At 35.7% G+C, this 22,508-nt stretch overlaps 2 protein-coding genes across 4 annotated transcripts; both read right to left on the bottom strand.

The window, feature by feature from the left end:
* Positions 1–8,691: 8,691 nt before the first annotated feature.
* On the bottom strand, positions 8,692–14,109 carry LOC104234771 (protein TPX2-like). Of its 3 annotated transcripts, none has more exons than XM_009788403.2 (12): positions 13,790–14,109; positions 12,324–12,479; positions 12,018–12,144; positions 11,564–11,672; positions 10,888–10,943; positions 10,512–10,596; positions 10,360–10,410; positions 10,066–10,124; positions 9,646–9,721; positions 9,482–9,547; positions 9,317–9,370; positions 8,692–9,146 (listed from the first exon to the last, which is right to left on the bottom strand). In XM_009788403.2, exons 1-12 carry the CDS (start codon positions 14,007–14,009, stop codon positions 9,084–9,086), a joined length of 1,122 nt encoding a protein of 373 aa, XP_009786705.1. In that variant the 5' UTR covers positions 14,010–14,109; the 3' UTR covers positions 8,692–9,083. The 3 variants fall into 3 exon arrangements, with proteins under 3 accessions (XP_009786705.1, XP_009786707.1, XP_009786708.1); XM_009788405.2 differs by having other exon boundaries at positions 10,512–10,590; XM_009788406.2 differs by having other exon boundaries at positions 9,113–9,146; positions 9,496–9,547.
* A 1,380-nt stretch (positions 14,110–15,489) lies between these two features.
* LOC104234770 (uncharacterized) lies at positions 15,490–17,443 on the bottom strand. The gene is made up of 5 exons (XM_070174072.1): positions 16,923–17,443; positions 16,674–16,800; positions 16,329–16,607; positions 16,130–16,246; positions 15,490–16,052 (listed from the first exon to the last, which is right to left on the bottom strand). Exons 3-5 carry the CDS (start codon positions 16,329–16,331, stop codon positions 15,720–15,722), a joined length of 453 nt encoding a protein of 150 aa, XP_070030173.1. The 5' UTR covers positions 16,332–16,607; positions 16,674–16,800; positions 16,923–17,443; the 3' UTR covers positions 15,490–15,719.
* Between the last annotated feature and the right edge of the window lie 5,065 nt (positions 17,444–22,508).

Genomic DNA, 22,508 nt, shown 5'->3' with positions numbered 1-22,508 from the left:
CATGCAAATCCGAAGCAAATAAATGCACAAGTAGCAAGTAAGATGCATCAGGATGGTCTTTTTATTTTGGGTGCACCTGTCCTAGACAGACCCAACCCCTGTGTTGAGTCTCCAAAGTCAAAATGCACATGATGCAAACAAACGTTCCTACTAGGGATCCGGCATGAGGTATTGTTATACTAGGTTTAAAAACCTGGGTTTATTTGTTCTAGACCTGGCTTACCCGAGCGGACAACTCGAGCCGGGAGGGGGGGGGCTACGTACCGGGAATACAGAAGCTTCACCGGCTTTGCAACTTGTCCGAACCTCGTTCTAAATTTGGAATATGTCTCTAACAGAAAATAAGTCACACGAAGTGCACACTTCTTCATGATTTAGAAAACTCAGAGAGAAGAGAGATTTCGCAACAGTTTATATACAGTTCACGAAATATCAAAGCGGTAAAAGCAATCAATTAGCATATTAGGCCTAAATCATGTAACAAAATCAGATAATGGATAAAGCTAACTATAACAATTATTCTAAGCGCGAATTCTTGAACCCTGAATCAGAGATTCTGGGTTCGATCCCCAGCAGAGTCGCCAGAGCTGTCACACCTCCTTTTTACACACCCGAAGGTAGTACATGGGAGTTTTTCCACTTTAAGTGACATTATTCGAAATGGAATTATTTATTAAAATTCAGAGTCGCCACTTGGGATGGTTTGTTTTCTGGTGTCCCAAGTCACCGATTTATTTTTAAATCCCAAATCGAGGAAGATTCGACTTTCCTTGTGAAGTCTGTGAACCAGAAATTCTAAGTAAGGATTAACCCGAGGGAAGGTGTTAGGCACCCCCGGATTCCGTGGTTCTAGCACGGTTGCTTAAACTATCACAATTGTCATATTATATGATTTTAATACATGTTTTAGCCTATGGTATATTTTAAACAATTAACCGCTTTTAATTAATTTTAAGAAGATTTCAACGTCATCTAAAATGCGTCTTTGGACCACGCCACATGAAATGCACCCGCAGTCCGAGACACATTTTATTTAACGTTGTTGAGATTTGGATTTGGGTCACATGAAATGCACACCCGAGTTTAAGTAAATTAATTTAAATTACGCGCCTAAAGCAACTACGCACTTTCAAGTTTGCGAGGGCCATGAAAAATTTAACTAAATGGCACACCTCGATTTCTAAAGGGTTAAAATTAATTAGATGAGGGCCATGGGTTTTGAGATTTTATTTGGCATGGCACACCTCAATTGAGATTTACGTATCATAACCATGCTACGAGAGCCGTACCCATGGCCACAATAATCTGTTATTAATCGCGTCGAAAGTAAACTACAAATATGTGTAAGTTGTTTATTTTCCTACGTCAAGCGTGGAAGCCAAAATCACGGAACTCAATTAGGGACAAAAATATGCAAATTGCTACTTAAAAGATAACGATGGATTTCACATAATGGAGACCATATGCTTCAATCGTTAATTTTTTTTTATACATGGAATTGTTATGCTTCTGCAAGCTTTGCATTGTGAAATTAATGAATACAACCCCACACACGCAATGGCAAATATGCACGACTACTCAATGTCATTGCAAAACTTTAACTATAATAATAGTAAGTGATTCATGCTTTGTTAGTTATACCTATTACATCAAAAAGAAAATTGCCATTATAGTTTAAAAATGGCCAACGGTGGTACACAATCCTTTCCCATCATCCCTGTAGACTAACAAACATCCAACTAAGAAAGAGAACAAAATATTACTATAATCCAGATCTAGAGTTTATTATATAGATGCCTCTCTCAACAGTAGCTACAATCCATTAAATTAAAATACAGATTCTAACACAAACACAAACACAAACACAACCAATGACTGATTTCTATTAAAGAGCCAAAGACAAAATAAAACATTGAAGCTCAAAACAGATATAAAAAATGAAAGAAAGAAAAACAATAAAAAATTGGCCAAGGATAGCATACTAAGCAAATGAAAGCACCAAAATTCAAAAACAAAAGTAGCAGCAGAATCACGTTTCAAGGGTATTCAAATAACTTCATAAATCGACCATGTAGAGCTAAACAAAAACTAAGGGATTTCATTGTGTACCTATGATTCAGGTGACAATAGAGTCACAAAAAAACAAATGAAGGCAACAGAGAAAAAGCCAGAGCTCAGCTTTATTATTGAATATGTTCCTCCAAATTTGTACAATGGAAACAAAGCTTCCAACTGACTGCAAACACAACGAGAGGCTGCAAATTGAACCACGGCGGAAGTTGGACGAGAAAAGCTTCAAACTTGACCTCGAAAGAAAGGTTTTTGTGTGAGCTCGACAACAACTTTTGCTGCGTCTTCGAGCTGCTTTTCGCAAGGTTTTCGGGCTGCTTTTGCTCGAGTTTAGAGGGTGATATTAGATGCATTTTTTTTTTGAGTTGCTTCAGGTGATTTTGGGAAGGTTTTGGAGCTGATTTTTGGAATTGTTTTTGCTAGTTTTTGGTGCGGATTTTGGGATGGGTTTAACAGAGAATTTGGGGCTGTTCTTAAGGCTGATTTCTATGGCTGAACATGATCGAAAATTAGCGAGGTTTCATCGCTACTTTATGGAGTTAATCCTTGAGAAGAGAGATGGGGCTGGCTTCTCTTTTAAGAAGATGAAGAACGATGGGGAGTGAGTTCTGTCAAAAGCTGCGCTGATGTCCTCCTTCAGTGTTATTCTCTCCCCTCCTTTTAGATTTTTTAAGCATTACTTTATTGGTAGAATCTAGGTTTAGGTATATTTTTGTGTATTTTGCCCATTAGTCCCTAGGTCTTTTGTGTATTAGGTCCTTAGGGTCTTTTTGTTTGTTTTTATTTCAAAGAAGAGTCTAGAAGGGTCCCTAGGCTTAATGGACTAATCCGAATTGGGCCAAGAACTGGGTTCTAAAACTCTTAAAATTATGATCCAACACCTTAATCGACTCCTTTTAAAATAAGATAAAAATACTACATAATGCAAAAGCTAACATGAAACTATTATATATTTTTGTATTTTCAAGATTATGTAAAGATAAAAATAAGGTACTATTTTTGTATATTTTTATTTAAATTTGTGAAAGATACGTGAGCTAAAATATTTTTTGTAATTTTCCATTTTTATGACGAAAAATAAAGGAAAGAAGTCAAAAATAGTTGAAATAGCTATATTAAGCCTAAATTAAATATTTATATGCTAAAATATGAAAAATCTTGGGGAAGGTCAAAAATCACATGTCTACAATATCATCCAAACTTATCCAAAGGCTCGAAACATCGCAAATAGCATCAAAACCCAGAATCGAAGATCAAAATCATTCTATTAACTTTCAAACTTCGCGGAACACATTCGAATCCTAACATATCAACTCGAAATGAAACCACACTTTGCATAGAAGTTTCAAATGATAAAATAGACGTATTCCAAGTCTTAGAATAACAATCCAAACCTGATAACCTCAAAATCAAGTCATGGTTAAACTTATAAAATTTCTAAACCTTCAAATTGCTAACTTTGGACAAATAGTACCAAATCCTTCTACGAACATCCGCGTTCAAATCCGAATATATGTTCAAGTCCAAAACCACCATACTAACCTATTGAAACATTCAAAAGACGAATCTGAGGTCATTTACTCAAAATTAAAATTAGTCAACTCTTCAACTTAAAGCGTCTAAATTGAGAATCACTCTATCAAATCAATTCCAAACCACTCGAAAATCAAAACCAACCCTGCACGCAAGTCAAATACATCATATGAAGTTGCTCAAAGTCTCAAGTCACAGAATGTAATGCTAGAACTCAAAACGACTGATCGGGTCATTACATTCTCCCCCACTTATACATACATTCATTCTCGAACGTAGCAAGAATCATTCCAAAGTTTTCCAATTACTGTATAAGCTCGCCACGCACATACCCATGGGTGATCCCGCGTCACCACAATCTATATACTTGAAATCGATTTCTATAGTCGTGATTAATGTTATTGTGTTATTTTTTACTAGATTCGAGCCGTTTGGAGGTCGATTCGCATGAAAAGAGCTTTTAGGAGTATTGATTCACGTGCTTGGACGTAAGTAATATGTCAAAAAAAAATTCCGGCTCCGCACCAGTAAGGATGTATGATTCTTATGTAAAAGACAATTGCATAACCTAACTACTCATATTCATCAATTGCTCAATCTGATTATGGATCACTAAAATGTAGGATTCATGATTGATTAAAATTATCAAAAAGGAATGGATTAGAATCTAGTAATACTTATGTGTGACTTTGTTTCGGCTAAAACGAGTTAAAATTTGCTTCCTTAGCTTTAGAATTTTACATATATATTTTTTAGTGTTATCTAAGTGAACATCCAACTGTATTCATTTTGTTCCCCGCAATTAGCTACCATAATCAATTCAAATTGAATATACTGTATTAATGACTGTCTAAAGTTGGAGAAAAAAATAGCATCGTGACCACTTAAACTTGTACTCGTTTGTAAAGCCGATACATAAACTTACAGTTTTTCTATTTGAACACTCCAGCTTGACAGAATGAGTACTAGTAAATACATCTAGTAGAGCGTGTATATCAATTGCGAGACATGTACAACACGGTATATATTAGATTATTTATTACTTGACATGTGATTTGTGGTTCCCATTTTCAAATACTAAATCAACAAAAAAGAAGTTACAAATTAAAAACAGAAAAAAGAAAAGGAGGAAAAAGGCGTGACACTTCCTTCTTCTCAGTTCACCCACCTCCCTTTCTTACCTTATTCTTATTCTTTCTTCTCATTTCTCTTTTTCCTTACTGTTCTTTCTCTCTCTTATTCTGAATCAATTTCACAACTCCACTATGGTCATGATTAGACCAGGAAAAAAAATTTGAATTTTGGAATTTCAGAAATTCAATAGGAATCTATGGTTTTGAAACAATGGAGGCCGCTGAATACCATTGCAAATATCTGCCCTTTTTCGCTGTTGTTTTGGCAAAGAGATTCGATGATAGGGTTTTCTTCAGACCACCAGTGGTTTAGAGTGGTAAGTACTTTTGACCACCATGAAACTTAAATGGCTGCCACCTCTACTTCGCTAGCAACTAATCATAATCCCATCTTTTCTAAAACTCCAAAATCGTAAGATATAAGTAAATATACACAATCTTCATATCGAATTTTAGCCGAAATTAAAGTTTCTGTTGTTCTCTCTCCTCGCTTAAGTTGAAGAGAAGAAAGAGAGCGGAAATGAGTACTGACAGGCTAGGGGTCATTTTTTTCCTTTTCTTTTTTATTTTTTTAAATTTTTTTCCTACTGATTATAGTATTTTCTTTAATCAGATTATTGCATTCATGCGCATTTTCTGCGTGATTGATACACATTTTGTCCACATCACCTATGTCACTGCCACATAAGCATAGTCAATGATCAAAGTGATTTATTAATATTCATTTCGTCAAGTTAGAGTGTTCAAATGAAAAAACTAAAAGTTTATGTATCGATTTACAAACGGGCACAAGTTTAAGTGGTCACGAAGCCATTTCGCCTAAATTTTTATGTGAAATTGGATGGTTTAGGGTTTTAGGTGCACTTCAGATTTTTCATCTTATTCATTTACGTCATAATAACTTATTACATACCTTTATTTGCGCCGGTTTGATATTTCAGCTCCCCTGCTCTACGAGGTTTCATCCATACATATGAACTAATTCAAAATAAGTTTCTTTTAAACCTCTCTGCCACTCTTAATTTTACTGATGTCAGAATCCGCATCATATACGCCACATTATTTTTGTTTTCCCCAAAAAGTAAAAAATAACCTTGACTTTTCCCTTTTTTTGACTTTTTATTTATTTTTCTTTCTTTCTCCATCATTACTTTCTCCTTTATGCCACCCCTTCTCCACTCCTGTCACCATGGAACTGCTTTCTTCTGTCCCTTTTCTATTCGTTAACCCATTTCTCTACCTTATTTTCTCAAAACCTCCCTCTAAACAGATTCAGGATTATGTTTTGGCTAACAGCTCTCAAAATATAGATAAAACAGATTTGAATTTTATTCTATCTCTTTCTCGCCTTCTCTCTTACCCAAAACCCAATAAAATTTACTAGAACAATAAAAAACTTTATTTGCTCCTTCAGAAACTCATTGAAGTTGATCGAAAAATATTTCATGGCAGCGGATCATAAGAACCTTATTCTTGGGAAATATGGTGCTGTTGTGATGGTAGGCTAGGAACTCACGCTTTTAATAATATTTTGCACTCTAGTTACTACACTTTGATTGTATTTGAGCCTAATTATTAGTACTTGTACTTATTACGTGTGTTATGTTGTGTAGGATATGATTTCGAGTGAAGAATTGAGTTTAGAGATAAAATGGATGATTTGGAGCTTTGAAGTCTGAACATAAGCCTAAAAAATTAAGTCGAGATCATGTTCGGGGGTCGAGGACCAAGTCTGGAAGTCAAAAAGTGAGAAAAGATTATTCTGGAAAAAATGCACTACAGCGCCGCGGCGCGGGGCGCTAGTGCAAAGTTCCTGCAGAGTGTAAAAATCAACTCTTTGAACTTCTCCACAGGCGCACCGCGTGGGGCGGCATATCGCGCACCGCGTGGGGCGGCATATCATGCGCCGCGCATGTGCAAATTTTACAAAGTATTTCTCCTGCTTCGGCTTGAAAATGATAGTTTCGTCCGGTCCGTTCCTACTGGTATAAATACACCAAAAATAAGATTTTTAGAGGACTATCGACCTTGGAAGCTTTGGGAGAGCATTAGAGGCTACAAGACACAGAATTTATCATCTTTCCGTCAATTCAATACGGGGGTTTGGATTGTAACGTTAGATTGATGCTTTCTCACTCTTTAATTATATTTGTGATGACTTCCTCCATAATTATGGAGTAGCTTACCTTAGAGTTTGACATTATTTGGTGACTTGGTTGTTATTTATGGATTTAATTACCGCTTAATTGCTTGAATTTATTGGAGGAACTTTAATATAGTTGTGATTTTATTATTATAGTGTTTAATCGAAAGAGGAATATCTTATTGAATATTATTGCAGCGTATGACTTAGTTTATTTTGGTGATTCTTCGAAGTAATCGATAGAGCTTTTTGAGTTACCGTTTAAATTAAGATTGAGAAATATTCGCGAGAAGTTTCTCTTAGATCATTCCTACCAATAGAGTCTTGCAAGTTTCACCACACTTTACATTAGTTTATTTGAAAGATTTTGATTTAATTGAGAGAGGAATGTGATTTGGAAGTATAATTAAGCTAATCACCGATTGAATTCGTGAGAACCGATAGAACGTCAAGAGTGAAATAATAACAATCTTGCACTTATCATGTCAAATCATTTATTTCTCACATTGATAAGAAACCAACTCTGATAATCTCTAGTTCTTTGTAGTCAATTGTCAATTGCTTTATAGTAGTTAATCGTAGTTCGTAACCATTCCAATTAAGTTTTGATCATCCTGAATAGCAGTTAAACAAGGAATTACTAGAGCATTGCTTAAATCCAATCCACGTGGAGATGATAATCATACTATACTATCTTTGGCTAGCGAGCATCAATTTTGTGTTGTGTTTTGCGCTTGTCATGTTGGATTTTAAGGTGTAAATGGGATAATATTTTTTGGAATAATATACTATCTTGGAATAATATTTTTTGCTTAATTTCAAACACCAAAAACTAGAAAAATATTTTCCTTCGTACAAAACTAACTCTTAATCTTACATTTGGTTGTTCGTTTAAGATATAACAGCCAATAATATTTGAATTTTATATTATGTAAAATGTCAATATTTGTTCATGTTCTTGGAATTTTCCCATGACATTCTTTTGGGTTCTTTTTCATTTTTTCCTTCTAAAGAATGAAAAACAGTAAAATGTTTCTTCAAATCCACTTATTGCTTAATTATTTTATTACTCATTTCAGTTATATTTAACTTAAGCTAGCTTAATTTCTACGTCAACATTCGATACATCACTCAGCAGTTAAGTCTTAAAAGGTTGCCTTACTTTTCTTAACTAGCTTGCTTGACTGATCATTCCAACTGAATACGTGGATAAAGCATCGACATTCAACTCTAACAAGATAAGTTCCTTCAAATTCATTACTTTCTCCAATCACACTGACACTGAATATGTTAGCCGACGGTCATTGATGGTAGAAGCTAGCTTTCTCTTTTCCATTGTTTCTCGCACTTGTTTGAATAAAATTAAGCCTGATGGTCCATTAATTAAGACGACCCCAACAAGGCATAAGACCTCTAGTTATTCAGCTAAGAGTAACTTCTTCTGTTCTCCTCATGTATTCGGATATCCACTTACATCAAGAATCATCCATATTAGGCTTCTTCTAACCAAGATCATTATACCTTTATTCTCCTTAATTTATTGATGTAGACAACTTTGAGTTCTCTCCTTGCATGTTTCACTATTGTCATTGAGATTTCTGTCGTAATTTGACAGGAAATCAGATCTTGATAGGACTTGTAGTTTGAACTGAGTTGATCATGTGGGGTTAATTAACTATATGTCCTATAGAATCTGTTGGTATCTGCCCACATAGCTGGTGTATTCATACCAGGGGCAGATCCAGGGGTGCAAGGGGGTTCTCCAGAACATTACATTGTATATACATGATCAAAATTAATTTATTATGTATATAGATGTTGAATCCTCTTGGCCTTTTCATGTATATACAAGATTAATCTTGACGAAAAGGTTGACAGGTACATATACAAACAGATTATCAGCAATTAATGTCATTTTACTATCTTCCTGTTTCTTATTCATGGAATTCAAGACATAGTTACCTCTTCATGCTGAACGGTATCCAATCCTTGGTGTGTTCCTCCGAGCCCACACTGATTTGGCTTCCGAATACATTTCTGAATAGATATCAACAGGTATAAGAATAAATTGTGCTATTCGTCAAACCCCTTTGCATCCAAAGTGTTTGGTGAATTCTCTTTTAGGTCCGTTTTAGAAACAAGTATTGAAATTAACTCATTTCCATCACGCACAAGGGATTCCTCAAAATTTTCAAAGGCACCTTTCAAGAGGCATGGATTTTTGGCCGAGATACTACACTAGTTTTCCTTTCAGATCTAAGGGACAACTGCATGGGATTAAAAAGGAAACAAATATTAGAATTGCTTGGCAGGAACGCATAAGAGTAAGTTGCTGATTGCTGAATATAAAGATAATTCATTCAATTCATGGCTTAGATCATATACTGACACTTAAAAGCGATCCGATATGACTAAATTTTCATATTGAAGTCCATACCTTATTAAACAATTCAACTGGTGGAAGCCTCTTATCAGGTGTAGATTTAGAATCCTGTGGAAGGATAGGATACAAGAGCCTCATATAACAAGAGAGAAAGAAAAGGTAAAGAAACACTTAATGAAAGATCTATCGAAGTAAACTAAGGAGTAAGTAGTATATTACAGTTGAGGTTATACTTGTTTCTCCAATGTTTTCACATATTCTAGTATCTTCACTACTTGGGAAGATCTGTATAAAGACATGATATGGTTTCACAATTAGCATATACCACAAACTCAAAAAGAAAAAATACAAAAGAGGCTCACATGGTTAGATTAATTGTGTACCTTGTTACATCGTAGAGCTTTTGATTTGAGCAGTGTTATAGAATTCCCATGCTTCACAGCATTTTTAGTGTTTGGTCTGAGAGACAAAGAGCGGCAATATTAGGACTGATACTTTATGATGCTTGAAACAAGTTTCCTTTTTGAAAAGGTAATGTTATTCTTGATGTAAAAGAGAAAATTTAGAATCTCAAGCAAAAATATCATTATCTAAAGCGTAACTGTAATCGGTATCAATCAAAATCTCATAGTCCACGAGAGGAAATTACAAATAGTTCCAGAAGAGAAACTTCTGAAGTGATGATCCGAGCCTTTAAAACAGTTAGTGAAGTTTAGTCGATGAATAAACCTAGTACATACCACTTATAAGCTAAATTCTTATAATTCAATTACTGGATGAAGTCAAAAACCCATCAATCTGACCTTTTGAAGTCCACAGAAGTGCTATGTGCAGCAGACTCAGCAGTTTGGCTGTTCGATAACTGCAATAACCAAACAGAGAGAGATTAGCTTCTATCAATTTATAAAGAGATTTCATCCTGTACCCTCTACATATAGAATCAATTCCGTGAGAAACTGAATACGACTAGCTAATTGTTGTAGAGTCAAATTTTCATATAGCATTTAAAATTTCTGTGTCGAAATTAGCTATCCTATATAGTGAAAGAACTCAGTTATATAGTCCTTTCCAAGCCAAAAGATCAGCAATCACATTACATGAAAATTTGGCGACCGCAGTGTGCTCTTCGGATGAGGAGGTTTGAGAATCTAGAGAAAGCACAAAGAACAAGTCTTAGTAAATTATGTGTCAAAGCTGTTTAATTGATTTTGTAGAGTTCAGGAAGAGAGCAGTATCTAAAACTACCAACTTTTATATTCAAGGGCTGTGCCTTTGAAGGTTGGCCTTTAGCTTTTGCATAATCACTTGACTCAGAATCATTCTTGGACCTGAAACTTTTAGATAACCCAAAAGTTGATCATTCAACTGTTAATGTTTCAAACCAAGATAAAGGGCTAAATAAACCAAGAAATCTACCCAGTTAAAATTGTGTAAGAATCTGAGTGTCAACCCAAAATCTTTTCACAGTGAGTAACGTAGCCAAAATTGGCTTTTATACCCTATATGTGACTTTAGTGCAACTTACAAGTGTGAGAATGGACTCACAAAAGGTTCATTTAAATACCATGAGAAAGTAAGATAATTGTTAGAGTGACTCAAGACCTTTATACTCAACAATAACATACCTTCGTCTTTGTGCCCTTTGCATGGTCTCCAGTTGAGGATCTCTAGGAACAGTGACCTTAAATTTAGAACGTGTCAAGTTAGAGAAACTTGAAACTAGGATAAATATTCTGTAAACTGCAATAAATATTCGCGTTAGACTTTTTTGGATATCTTGTGCAATAGCAGAACTTTGATGCTCAACATGGTTGGCAAGATAAAATGGTGACGATTTTTTTTAGCAGCTTAAATATTAGTAACAAAAAAAAGTGAAGATATTGTGTACATCCAGGGAATTTCAAGCTTTTAGCTGTGGTGGTATCTGACCATAATTACGAGCTAGTGATTTGATTGTCACTTCCCTCAAGTGGACCAAGTTCAAAGTGAACAAACAATGTAGTCCTTTGGCAATACCTTTTCAAGTTATCGAATCAGAACTCATAAGGCATTGCCACAAAGATGTAGGAAAAGAGTAGCCAAGGAAGTATGAAGTAAAAGTTTCAAATCTAAACTTGGAATACTAAAAGGAAAAAATATTAATCCTTTGGACGGAATTAAGGCAGATGGAACATTGAACTGAAAGTGGACAGAGAATTCAGAATTTCTTCCCTTCTGTTTTAAGATAGCTTTATAATTCATAGCACTTTCAAGCACATCATAACAGGAAATTATCAAAAAACAGTAACTAACTGCATGCACCTTGCGCAGATAACCACTCTCTAGCTTTTGTCTTTTAGTAGCTAAATTGTAAGATCCTGAAGAATTCCATGAGCTTCTCATATCGGTCTCGTTAGGTGGTTTCTGGGACCTAGCAATTGAAAAATTAGAAACAAAACAAAATCTAAATACTAAGTTAAGCCAAGTGAAAATCTAAATACTTAGTTAAAGAAAACACTAAAATATGGTTTGAGAAATAACCTACAAGTGAATAGGACTAACAAAGTGAACAGACTGGAACTGCAGAAACATACATAAGCCTGAAGAGAAATTTTTACAGTATATTTCCGCTTTGATTGGAAGTAGTTAGAGATCAGAAATCATTTGGCAAGAACGATTGGAAGAAAAGTAAACAAAGCCGCGCTTAAGCAACATAATATCACCTTGAAATGGATAAAACCTTTCAGAAGAGAAGTTAGAAAGTCTTTTTACACACCTTAGTTTAGCCAGATGACTAGCAGTGGGCTTCATTAAAGTTGACTCTCTGGCTTTCAAGGATCTGGGCTCTGACTTTATCTTAGCTTTAGAACTTTCATGAACCATTGGACTATTAGAAAATGTTCCTGAATTTGCAGAGTTTATACCAATTAGACTTTGTCATAATAAGGGAAACCCTGAAAAGCTTAGCCAACATGTAACTAGAAAGTCATTGCCAAAAGTTGTTGCTTGTAACCTAAGCCAACCTTCTGGGTAACTAGAGGATAATACAAAGGTTTTAATGAGATTGTGCATAAAAACACACCTTCATTTTTCGGTTTACAGGGTGAAACTGCAGAGTTAATATGAATATACGAGGTGTTGCTGCTTGATTTTGCAGTTTGCTCTTCTCGTAATCTAGAGGGACCACACGAACATTCTGCTGCGCTGTCCTTCACCAGGTTCAACTTTACAACAAGAGCTATGAAGTTCCAAAAGAAATAGGGGAAAAAAGAAAAAGTGAGGACAGTGATCAACCAGTATCACCCTACAAAAACTCCGGTTAGCGGATCAAGAAATAAAACAGATAAAGGGAAGAGCAAGAATTAGTGAATCAAAATTGCAGGAGTACGGAAACAACAAGTTACACACTGAAAGAAGCTTATTGATTAAGAAAATCTAGTGTTCCCTCTCTAATAGTATAATCTTTTAAGATGAGGTGGGTTATAAGGATAGCAAGGATCATGAACTTGAGCCTACCATCAACACTGATGAAGACATTCGCGTGTTTGAACCAAGACAAAGAACCATACTCTCACTCCAACTGCATATGGCTGACCTAAAATCAATAAATCAAAAAGTTCTTAACAGTTTAAGTTTCATATGAGGTGCTTACAAAGTCCAACAGTAAGCTATTAGGTGTGACAGTTTCCACATCTTTTCTCTCTTTCAAAATTACAACAATCACTTCCATGACATGTCCACTGTATATATCAGCATTCTCAGGTAAATGCCCCATCAATTCAGTAACCAAGCATTTTTTTGTTTTGCATAACATGAGAGTTGGCCTTTCTTTAACTTAAGTGACCAGAAAGTATTCAATGAGTCGTATGTATCGCTCATTTTTTTTCTCCAAATTAAAACCTGAAAGGGAAATAACATGACAATCATCAAGCTTGTTTTTTTTTTTTTTTTTTTTAATATCCCATGGATGAAGTGCTCGTATTAGTACAGGAATATAGGGTTCCATAAGAAACGTGTTACTTCTTAAACATGACCATCTCAACTGAAAGCTTAGGATAGGAAGAACAGTCATTTATTTACTTAATTATATCTTCAACGCGCCCCTTCACTTGCACCATATGGACATGATTATTATCTTTTCATGTGCCAAGGATGTGAAAATTCTTTTTGATAATGACTGGCACCCTATTTTGATACCATATTGAATTGTGTGACCCTCTCATCAAAAAAACTTAAGTTGTTACTTAATTATATTTTCAACACAAAGAAGCAAGACATGCCCCTTGATCGAAAACTTACACTGTTTATATAGATAAAATATTACATTTTAGAAGTATAACATAATATCGAACACCCTTTGTCGGAATTTTTTTTTCACTTTTTTTAAATTTGAATTTGGGAAAATTCCTAGCTTCGCCACTGCCCTTATGTCACATAGGAAAAAAAATGAAGGAAGAAAAGTAAAAGTGGGGAACTTTTGCACGCTCAATCAACCAACAAAAGAAGAGAACAGACAATCAGATATTAATTCCTTCATCTAAGACTTACGAGATGGAGGATAGTTTCCGGCTGTTTGGAACCAGCGTTCGGCTTCTGCAGCCTCAGAAGGTGATTCCGGACGACAAAAATCATAAAACCATGCCGCGTCAAACTCGTATTCCCAGTCAATTTCCGGATATACGTCCAAACATTCTACACTGAAATCCTCCATTTCTTCCATTTGTTTCAATGAATACTCAAAATTCGAAGTTTCTGAGGCAAAATTCATAGGGAATTATAGGTACATTCTGTTTTTCCATACAAGAATGTACCTATTGAAAATGTCTTTGAGGGTTTTGAAGGTGACTTTCACGAAGGAAGGAGAAATATAGAAGGCGTCAAGCAGGACGTGTCTTTTCATATGTAGCGCGAAAGGAGCTTAGGAGAATACCGGATTTTCAATTTTTGGAGGCCCACTCTGGACGCTCAATTACCAAAACGCCCTACTTACCGTGCAATTTTTTTATTTTTATTTTTACAATGAAAAAAGGCATTTGATCTTCGGAAAAGAGGGAATTAGTCCGGGGTACCCCGAAACTTGATTGATTAAACGGAAAAGGCCTAAAAATGCCATTCAACTTTCAGAAATAGTCTATTCATGTCATTCGTTAAAAAATTGTTATTTTCATGCCACTGCCGTTGAATCTTGGGGAGGGTAGTGTGTACTCAAAAGATAGTGTGTACGCAGACCTTACCCCTACCTTGTGATGATAGAGATGTTGTTTCCAATAGATCCTCGGCTCAGGAAAGCATAAGTACCACATTAATAAAAATATAGACAAGAAGGAACATTACCCAAAAACCATATAAAAGTAGAATAAAAACAACAAGACAGTAATGTGATCAACAATAAAAGAAAATAACGGTTAGTCATAAAAATCTACTACCAACAGAAAGCAAGACTGCGTGTCAATACTACTATTATGAACACTCTAGACTACCTACTCTACTACACTAATCCTCGACCTCCATACCTTCCTATCAAGGGTCATGTCCTTGGTCAGCTAAAGTTGCTTCATGTCTTGCCTAATCACCTCTTCCCACCTCTTCTTTCACTACTAGAAAATGGTAGATTTCCGACGGCCAAAATGGTCGAAATTCGGTCGGAAATCACGTATTTCCGACTACTTTCCGACCGAATTTGGTCGGTCGGAAAAAAGTTGGTCGGAAAACAATTTCCGACCGAATCTGTCGGTGATTTCCTACCAAAGTGGTCGCAAATTTCGAAAAGGTCAAACTACCAAATAATTCACCTTTCCGACTAAAGTGGTCGGAATTTACCAACTGAATCGGTCGTAATAATACAAGGAAAATTAATAATTAAAAATTAAATTTTATTTATTTTCCGACGGAATCTGTCGAAAACTGTTGAATATTAAATATTTTTTTTTTGAAATTTCCGACCGAATATGTCGGAAATTAATAATTAAAAATTAAATTTTATTTAATTTCCGACGGAATCCGTCGAAAAGTTCTGAAGATTAATTTTTTTATAAAAAAATTCCGACTGATTCAGTCAGAAATCTGACAATTTATTGTTAAATCTGGGGAGCTTTCCGACCGTTTTAGTCGGAATTTTGTACAAAACTAGGCAAAATTCTGCCCAATTTCGAGCTACCCCACATGTCAAACTATCACAAACCAAAAAATACCAATCAACAATCTAAACCAACGATACATTAATATAATAATAAAATAATACGAACCAACAATACATTAACACTATCTAAATTAACAATACATTAACAAATTCTAAACCAACAATGCCAACCATTAACACAACTTAAACCAACATTTAAACCTAACAATTTTGGGCATAAAAACATCCAAATAGCAGCCCATATTCAAGTTTAAAAGCAATACATAAAGTTGTCTCTCACAATCAAGTTCACCAATCAACCAAAACATCACAACTAAACTGCTACACATCAGATTCAGTTTATTCATCCTCATTATCAGATAAATCATGCCAATGTTTATGCATGAATTTCTGCATCTTAACAAATGTTCCGTATTGGGAGTCCAATTGTTGCTTCAATTCACGAATTTCGTTTCTCATATCTTCCATCTGTTCTTGATTTTGAGGAGAAGAAGAATTGGCTAAGAGTGAGTTTGGATGACCTGTAAGTCTATGTATTCCTAGTCCGTAGACTCTGCCTGTGTTTGCTCCACCCGCTGCCTCTGTCCACAATGAAGCCATATCATCAGGTGTTGGTTGAGTTGAAGGAGGCTGAGTTTGTTGCCATTCTTCCAACCTTTTATGATAATCTTCCTGAAATGAAAAACATAACTATTATGTAAACAAACTAATATTAATGAACCATAATAATTATGAAGTTAGAATTTTACATATGTGTCTGACGCACGCGTTTCCACCCAGTGTTCTCTTGTACCATCCTTTTTCTTTTTCTTATGCAACTCCTCGAAAACCTCAGCGTAACTCACATCTCGCCCTCTTTCCTTTTCCTTCATAAGAAAAAGTATGAGTTAGACTTTACAAACGTAAAATTTTATATGTAAAACTAAGAAATTTTTTATAAAAAATTACCATTCTTAGTTTATGGGCCTCAAAAGTAATCGAACCTCATGTGTGCAACGAGCCACCTTTTTTAGAGGCACAGTTTGCCTTTGCTTGTTCACTCTTTGCCTTCCATTATGGAGTATTCCATTTCTCAAGAAGTTTATCCCAAACATCTTCTCTTAACCACTCCGGCATATTACCGGAATTCCGAGTAGCGCACATAGTATCTTTAATCCTTGTAGCAGCTTTCTTCTCGAAAATACTATTTATTGCATTTTGATGCTAAGGATGCCATGTACACCTTGTCTACAATATAAAAAAGTAACATTAGATGAAGACGATAATTATTAAATAAATATAATTAATTTTTACCCTAAATTGATTCCACATTTGCTCTCTAATGCTGTACGGTATCTTTCTCCAAGAAGTCCACGACTCATGATAAAATGGCTTCATAGAATCTGTAATCAAATGTGTAGCTTGAAAGGATGGCAAAAACCTGCATTAAATTAACATATATATAATTAATAAACACCTTTTAATTTCATATAAATACTCCTTAATGTTAACATATCTAAATGTACATTCAAAACATAAGAATTTGTATAAGAACCTTCTTACCCATCCTTGTGGGGGACAATTATCAATCGATTATAACTATCAAATTGTACATCCCCTCCAAGATTCTGTCTGCGTCTACGAGATGGTGCAGAAGCAACACTAGATGTAGCTGGGCGAGAGCCTCCAATATCCAACCTAGATATGCTGGGAATGGATGATGATGATGGACTGGAAGATGATGGAGCAACAAAAGATGCACCATCATGCTGACTACCATGAAAGCTCGGGGGTGCAACAGCTGGTGAGCTAGTATGCTGACTACCATGAAAGCTGGGGGGTGCAGCAGCTGGTGAGCCAGTATGCTGACTACCATGAAAGCCCAGGGGTGCAGCAACTAGTGAGTCAGTATGTTGACTACCATAAAAAACCGAGGGTGCAACAGCTGGTGAGCCACCATTTTGACTACCATGAAAGTCCGGTGAAGATAATGGTGGAGAACCCGTTCAATTTCCTTAATTAATTGATTGACCGTTTTCATTTTCAAATTGATTGTAGAATTTGTTTAGTCACTCTCTAAAAGGAAGAAGATAAATATGCAATTTAAGCCTTCCATAAATGACAATAATAAGGATGACATAAATATGATATTTTAATATTCTATAGATTTTTACATCAAGTAATGGATAAAAGCCAAAAAAAAATTAGAAAAAAAATGGAGGACTTTTTTGAGCTATGAAAGATGCCACATCATCTTTCCTATTCCTAACTTTATATAGATATATAGATGTTTGGATGGAGGGTTCTTCTCTCCAAGTGATATGTGTTTGCTATATATTTGATGTGAGGGTTTGTACTTATGGAATAATAGTGATAATAATGAAATAAGCCCAACTTGGCATAATTCATTTGTCTTTTCTCATACCCATTTCTCCCGAGAAAAAAATTAAGATAAGTATAAAAGAATATTGAAGAGGAGACAAATTTGGTCTCTTTGTGTTTCGAGCTTAACAATGAGTAATGTGAAAAAGTTACTCCCGCCGTTTCAATTTATATAATACACTTTTCTTATTAGTTCACTAAAAAAATATTTTTATATTTAAAAATAATTTAATTTTAAATTTTTTATTTTACATATTTTAGCCTAAATAAAAAAATTTTGTAGTCACACAAATTTTATGACCCTATAATTTTTTTATCCCTTAAGCCTTTACAATCACAGATTTCAAAATTTTTTTATTTTAAATTATGTATCGAGTCAAACTAGCCAAAAAGACTGCAAGTAATACTCCTATTACATAATGAATGTCAGTATGTGAATTGGTAAGAGATTAGGGGCTTGGCAGAAGGGGAAAAAAGAAACAAGAAAAAAGGAAAATAAGGATGATAAAGATGACTTGGAAGAAAGACTTGGGTCAAATTTCTCTAGCTACAGCCTAATAAGAATTGAACTAGCTGCAAAGCTCCAGGTGATAAAGGTTTGATTACCTAGAAATTTCAACAAGAATCTCTGTTTCCCAAAAGGGACCAAATCAATTAAATTAAAATTAAGGGTGATGGCTTGGCTTGTCCTAGTTGACGCATTTTGCTGACTCTTTTTTTCTTTCTTTGGAATTCCTGATGGCAAGATATAAAATTGCTAGAGAAACTATGACATCAAACTATTTACCGGAAAAATATGGAAATAAAAGGAACTTGATGAACTATGGCAGCCTTCTTTTAGTAAATCTATGCACCGACTTCAGCAATCCCCAGGTATGGAACTATAATTCCAAAGAACACTTCTCATTTATTTACTGAATTTTTAAAAAAAAAAAATACATTATTTTAACAACTGAAATATATAATATCAAAAAGTACACTTTATCACACAAAACAAAGAAACCTATTAACAAGTTCAACAATGATAATACTCACAGAACCATCGTCAGTATAATTTCATGCCTTAACTCTTTTGTTTTAACAAATGGAACACAGAGCAACAGATTTGCAATAATCCTTAAATTCTTATAACAAAGGAGGGTTTAGGTGGGTGGGTGGGTGGGGGGGAACTTACCTGGCAGTGGAGGATCTCGATGGACTTGCAGCGGCGCTGGCGAGTGCTGCTCGTTGATGGAAGCGGCGGGTTTGGGTGGGGGAAGTTTAAGTGAGAGAAAGAGAAGAGAGAAGGAAGAAAAGAGGAAAAGGAAAAGAAAGGAAGCCGCTAAGAGTTTTTTAAAAAACTCTCCGACCGATTCGGTCGGTAATTTGGTCAAAAGTAGTCAACTTTTACTAAACATTTCCGACCGAATCGGTCACTATTTTTTTTTATTTCATTTTTTTCATTGTTTCCGACCGAATTGGTCGCTACAAGTGGCGCGGAATTTTCCGCCAAAATTTACGACGGACATAGACGGAATCTTAGTCGTAAGTATTATTAAAAATTGAAAATTATATTTTTATGCATATTCCGACCGATTCCGTCGGAAATTTCCGACTACAATTTTCTGTCGGAAATTTCGGTCGGAAATGGGCCATTTTTTAGTAGTGTTTGGCCTACCTCTACCTCTCTGTAGGCTTTCTAATGTCAACCTCTCACACCTCCTCACCGGGGCGTATATGCTCCTCCTCCTTACATGACCAAACCATCTAAGTCGCGCTTCTTGCATCTTGTCCTCAATAGCGGCCACACCCATCTTGTCGCGAATAACCTCATTTTTTATCATATCTAACCTGGTGTGACTGCACATCCATCTCAGCATTCTCATCCCTACTAGCTTCATCTTCTGGACATGAGCGATCTTGACTGGCCAACACTCAACCCCATATAACATCGTTGGTCTGACCACCACTCGGTAGAACTTACCTTTAAGTTTCGGTGGCACCTTCTTATCACACAAAATATCGAAGCGAGTCTCAATTCCATCCATCCCGCCCTAATACGATGTGCGACATCTTCATTAATCTCCTCATCCCCCTGAATAATAGACCCAAGGTACTTAAAACCCCCTCTCCTAGAGATGACCTACGAGTCCAGCCTCACCTTCCCTTCCCCTCCTGATTCTCGCTACTGAACTTACACTCCAAGTATTCTGTCTTGGTCCTGCTCAACTTGAAACCTTTAGATTACTGAGTCTGCCTCCATACCTCTAATTGCGCGTTCACACCGTCTTGCGTCTCGTCAATCAATACAATATCATCTGCAAATAGCATGCACCACAGCACCTCCCCTTGGATGTGGCGTGTCAGTACGTCCATTACCAGAACAAACAAAAAAGGCCTGAGTGCCGACCCCTGATGCAACCCCATCATAACCGAAAAATGGTCCGAGTCCCCACCCACTGTCCTCACTCGGGTCTTTACTCCATCATACATGTCCTTAATCAACCTAACATAGGCAATAGGTACACCTCTAGCCTCCAAACATCTCTACAAAACCTCCTTCGGGACTTTATCGTACGCCTTTTCTAAGTCGATGAACACCATATGCAAGTCCTTCTTTCTCTCTCTATATTGCTCCATTAATCTCCTAACAAGGTGGATGGATTCTGTGGACGAATGCCCCGGTATAAATCCAAACTGGTTCTCGAAAATAGACACACTCCTTCTCACCCTTAGCTCTACCACTCTCTCCCAAACTTTCATAGTATGGCTAAGCAGCTTGATACCCCGATAATTATTGCAATTTTGGATATCACCCTTGTTCTTGTATACAGGAACCATCGTGCTCCACCTCCACTCTTCGCGCATCTTCTTCGTTCTAAAAATGACATTAAATAACCTAGTGAGCCACTCCAAGCTTGTCTCGCCCGCACTCTTCCAAAACTCCATCGTGATTTCATCTGGCGTGGTCGCTTTGCCCCTGCTTATCTTACGCATAGCCCCCTCAACTTCATCAACTCTAATATGCCTACAATACCCAAAGTCACAACGACTACCGGAGAGTTCCAAATCACCCAGTATAATGCTCATGTCCCCCTCCTCGTTCAAGAAACTATGAAAATAGGTATGCCATCTCCGACGAATAAGCCCTCATCTAACAAAATTCTACCTTCTTCATCCTTGATGCATTTCACTTGGTCCGGTCACACGCCTTCCTTTATCGCGCCTTGGCTAACCTGAACAATCTTGTATCCCCACCTCGGCCCTCAAATTCCTCATACAAACGACTAAAAGCTGCAGTCTTGACCGCCGTAACTGCTAGCTTTGCCTCTTTCTTAACCAACTTATAATGCTCCCTATTCGTCCTCTTTTCACTAGTTCTTTATTTAGCAAAAGAAAAAAAAAAGATTGAGATGCCCAAAAACTATAAAAGTGGTATGGAATGCAATTTCCTTTATCTACAAAGCGCAAAAGAAAACATTTTAACAATGCTAATCGTAGTTCAGTTAGTTTGACGCTTAAGAAGCCAAAAAAAGTAAAAAGCGTTTTAGGACAAAATAATAGAGTACTATTGTTTGGCTTCTAATTGGGTGGTTCTATGTTTATCAAAGACGAAGGAAATTCTCTTAGTGTATAACAACAGTTAAAATAGACAGTCAGCCGATTTTTTAATTTTATTTGTTTGAAATTATTGTCATGATCAAGGCCAAAATAGTCAACTTCCTCCAAGTATTTGTAATTTAGAAATTGTCATGATCAATACAAGTATGTGATATTTATTTATATATCATAAATCCGAGCATGGCTTTCATTACTACGTGTTACCAACTCACCAATATGTTTAATAATTGTTTACTTAAAAGCGAAATGAAAAAACAATATCATGCAATAACAAATTAAATGGCATTTAGATGAAGTTTCGAACTTAATTAATCTAGCTCTAATATCCAGAAAATTGAGTAGAAGAAGTGCTGGTGGACTTGATAAACGCAATAGACAAGCAATTGATGGAAAAAAGAAATACACAAGATAAGAGCTGCACAAAAATAGTCAAAGAGTTTGCATAAACTTTTTGTCTTTGGGATCGGACATAGTTACAACAATTCCACAATTTTGATTACCCAGAACATATATCCTTGGCAAAAACTTAGTATAATTGTGAAAGATTTGCTGACTATTCTAATTATTTAGTCACGTCAAAAGTGAAGGCCATGACAAAGTAAGAATATTTAAAGGGAGAGGAAGAAGAAAATAAACTTATTTTTAGAATGTATTTAGTAGAGACAAAGTTATTTTTATGACCATGTATTTCATGGAAATGTTTTCTATGAAAAATATTTTTTGGTGTTGCGTTGATGAATGAAAAATATTTTCTAAATATTTAAAGATTAATAATATTAATATATCAAATAGTGTTCTGAGATCTTCTGAAGTCACTTATCATTTTCATTCACTTTGTAGACACTGTTAACCTTTTGATATATTGTTGTAGCTACAAGAATTTGCAACATGATTGGGATTCTGGAATTGATTAATGTATTGGGAAAAATTGAGTTTACATATTAAAGTGATTGGAAGATGACGTGTCAAGACACGTAGACTGGTTAAAGAGTTATGATTGGCAAAGATGCACGAGTTGCAATAGATACGAGCAGAGGCATAAGAGGAGGCATGAGCGGATACTCAAAAGATTCAACGCCCGTACCTATTTAAGTCCAAGAATCAAGGAGAATGAATTCGACAGCACAAGAGAGTACATATACAGTATTTAATGAGCATTAAATACTA

Source organism: Nicotiana sylvestris, chromosome 5, assembly GCF_000393655.2.
Source record: "Nicotiana sylvestris chromosome 5, ASM39365v2, whole genome shotgun sequence".
In the NCBI taxonomy this organism is placed as follows: domain Eukaryota; kingdom Viridiplantae; phylum Streptophyta; class Magnoliopsida; order Solanales; family Solanaceae; genus Nicotiana; species Nicotiana sylvestris.
The sequence above is the reverse complement of the archived record's forward strand: the minus strand, read 5'-3'. Positions and strand labels throughout refer to the sequence as shown.

Coding starts and splice junctions, on each gene's coding strand:
- LOC104234771 (XM_009788403.2), bottom strand. CDS start 14,009: ATGAATTTTGCCTCAGAAACTTCGAATTTTGAGTATTCATTGAAACAA. Junction 11,673..12,017: donor AGTCATCTGGCTAAACTAAG/GTGTGTAAAAAG, acceptor TTCAATTGCTAG/GTCCCAGAAACCACCTAACG. Junction 10,597..10,887: donor CAAAGGGCACAAAGACGAAG/GTATGTTATTGT, acceptor GTTATCTAAAAG/TTTCAGGTCCAAGAATGATT.
- LOC104234770 (XM_070174072.1), bottom strand. Junction 16,053..16,129: donor CGCGTGCGTCAGACACATAT/GTAAAATTCTAA, acceptor TTTTCATTTCAG/GAAGATTATCATAAAAGGTT.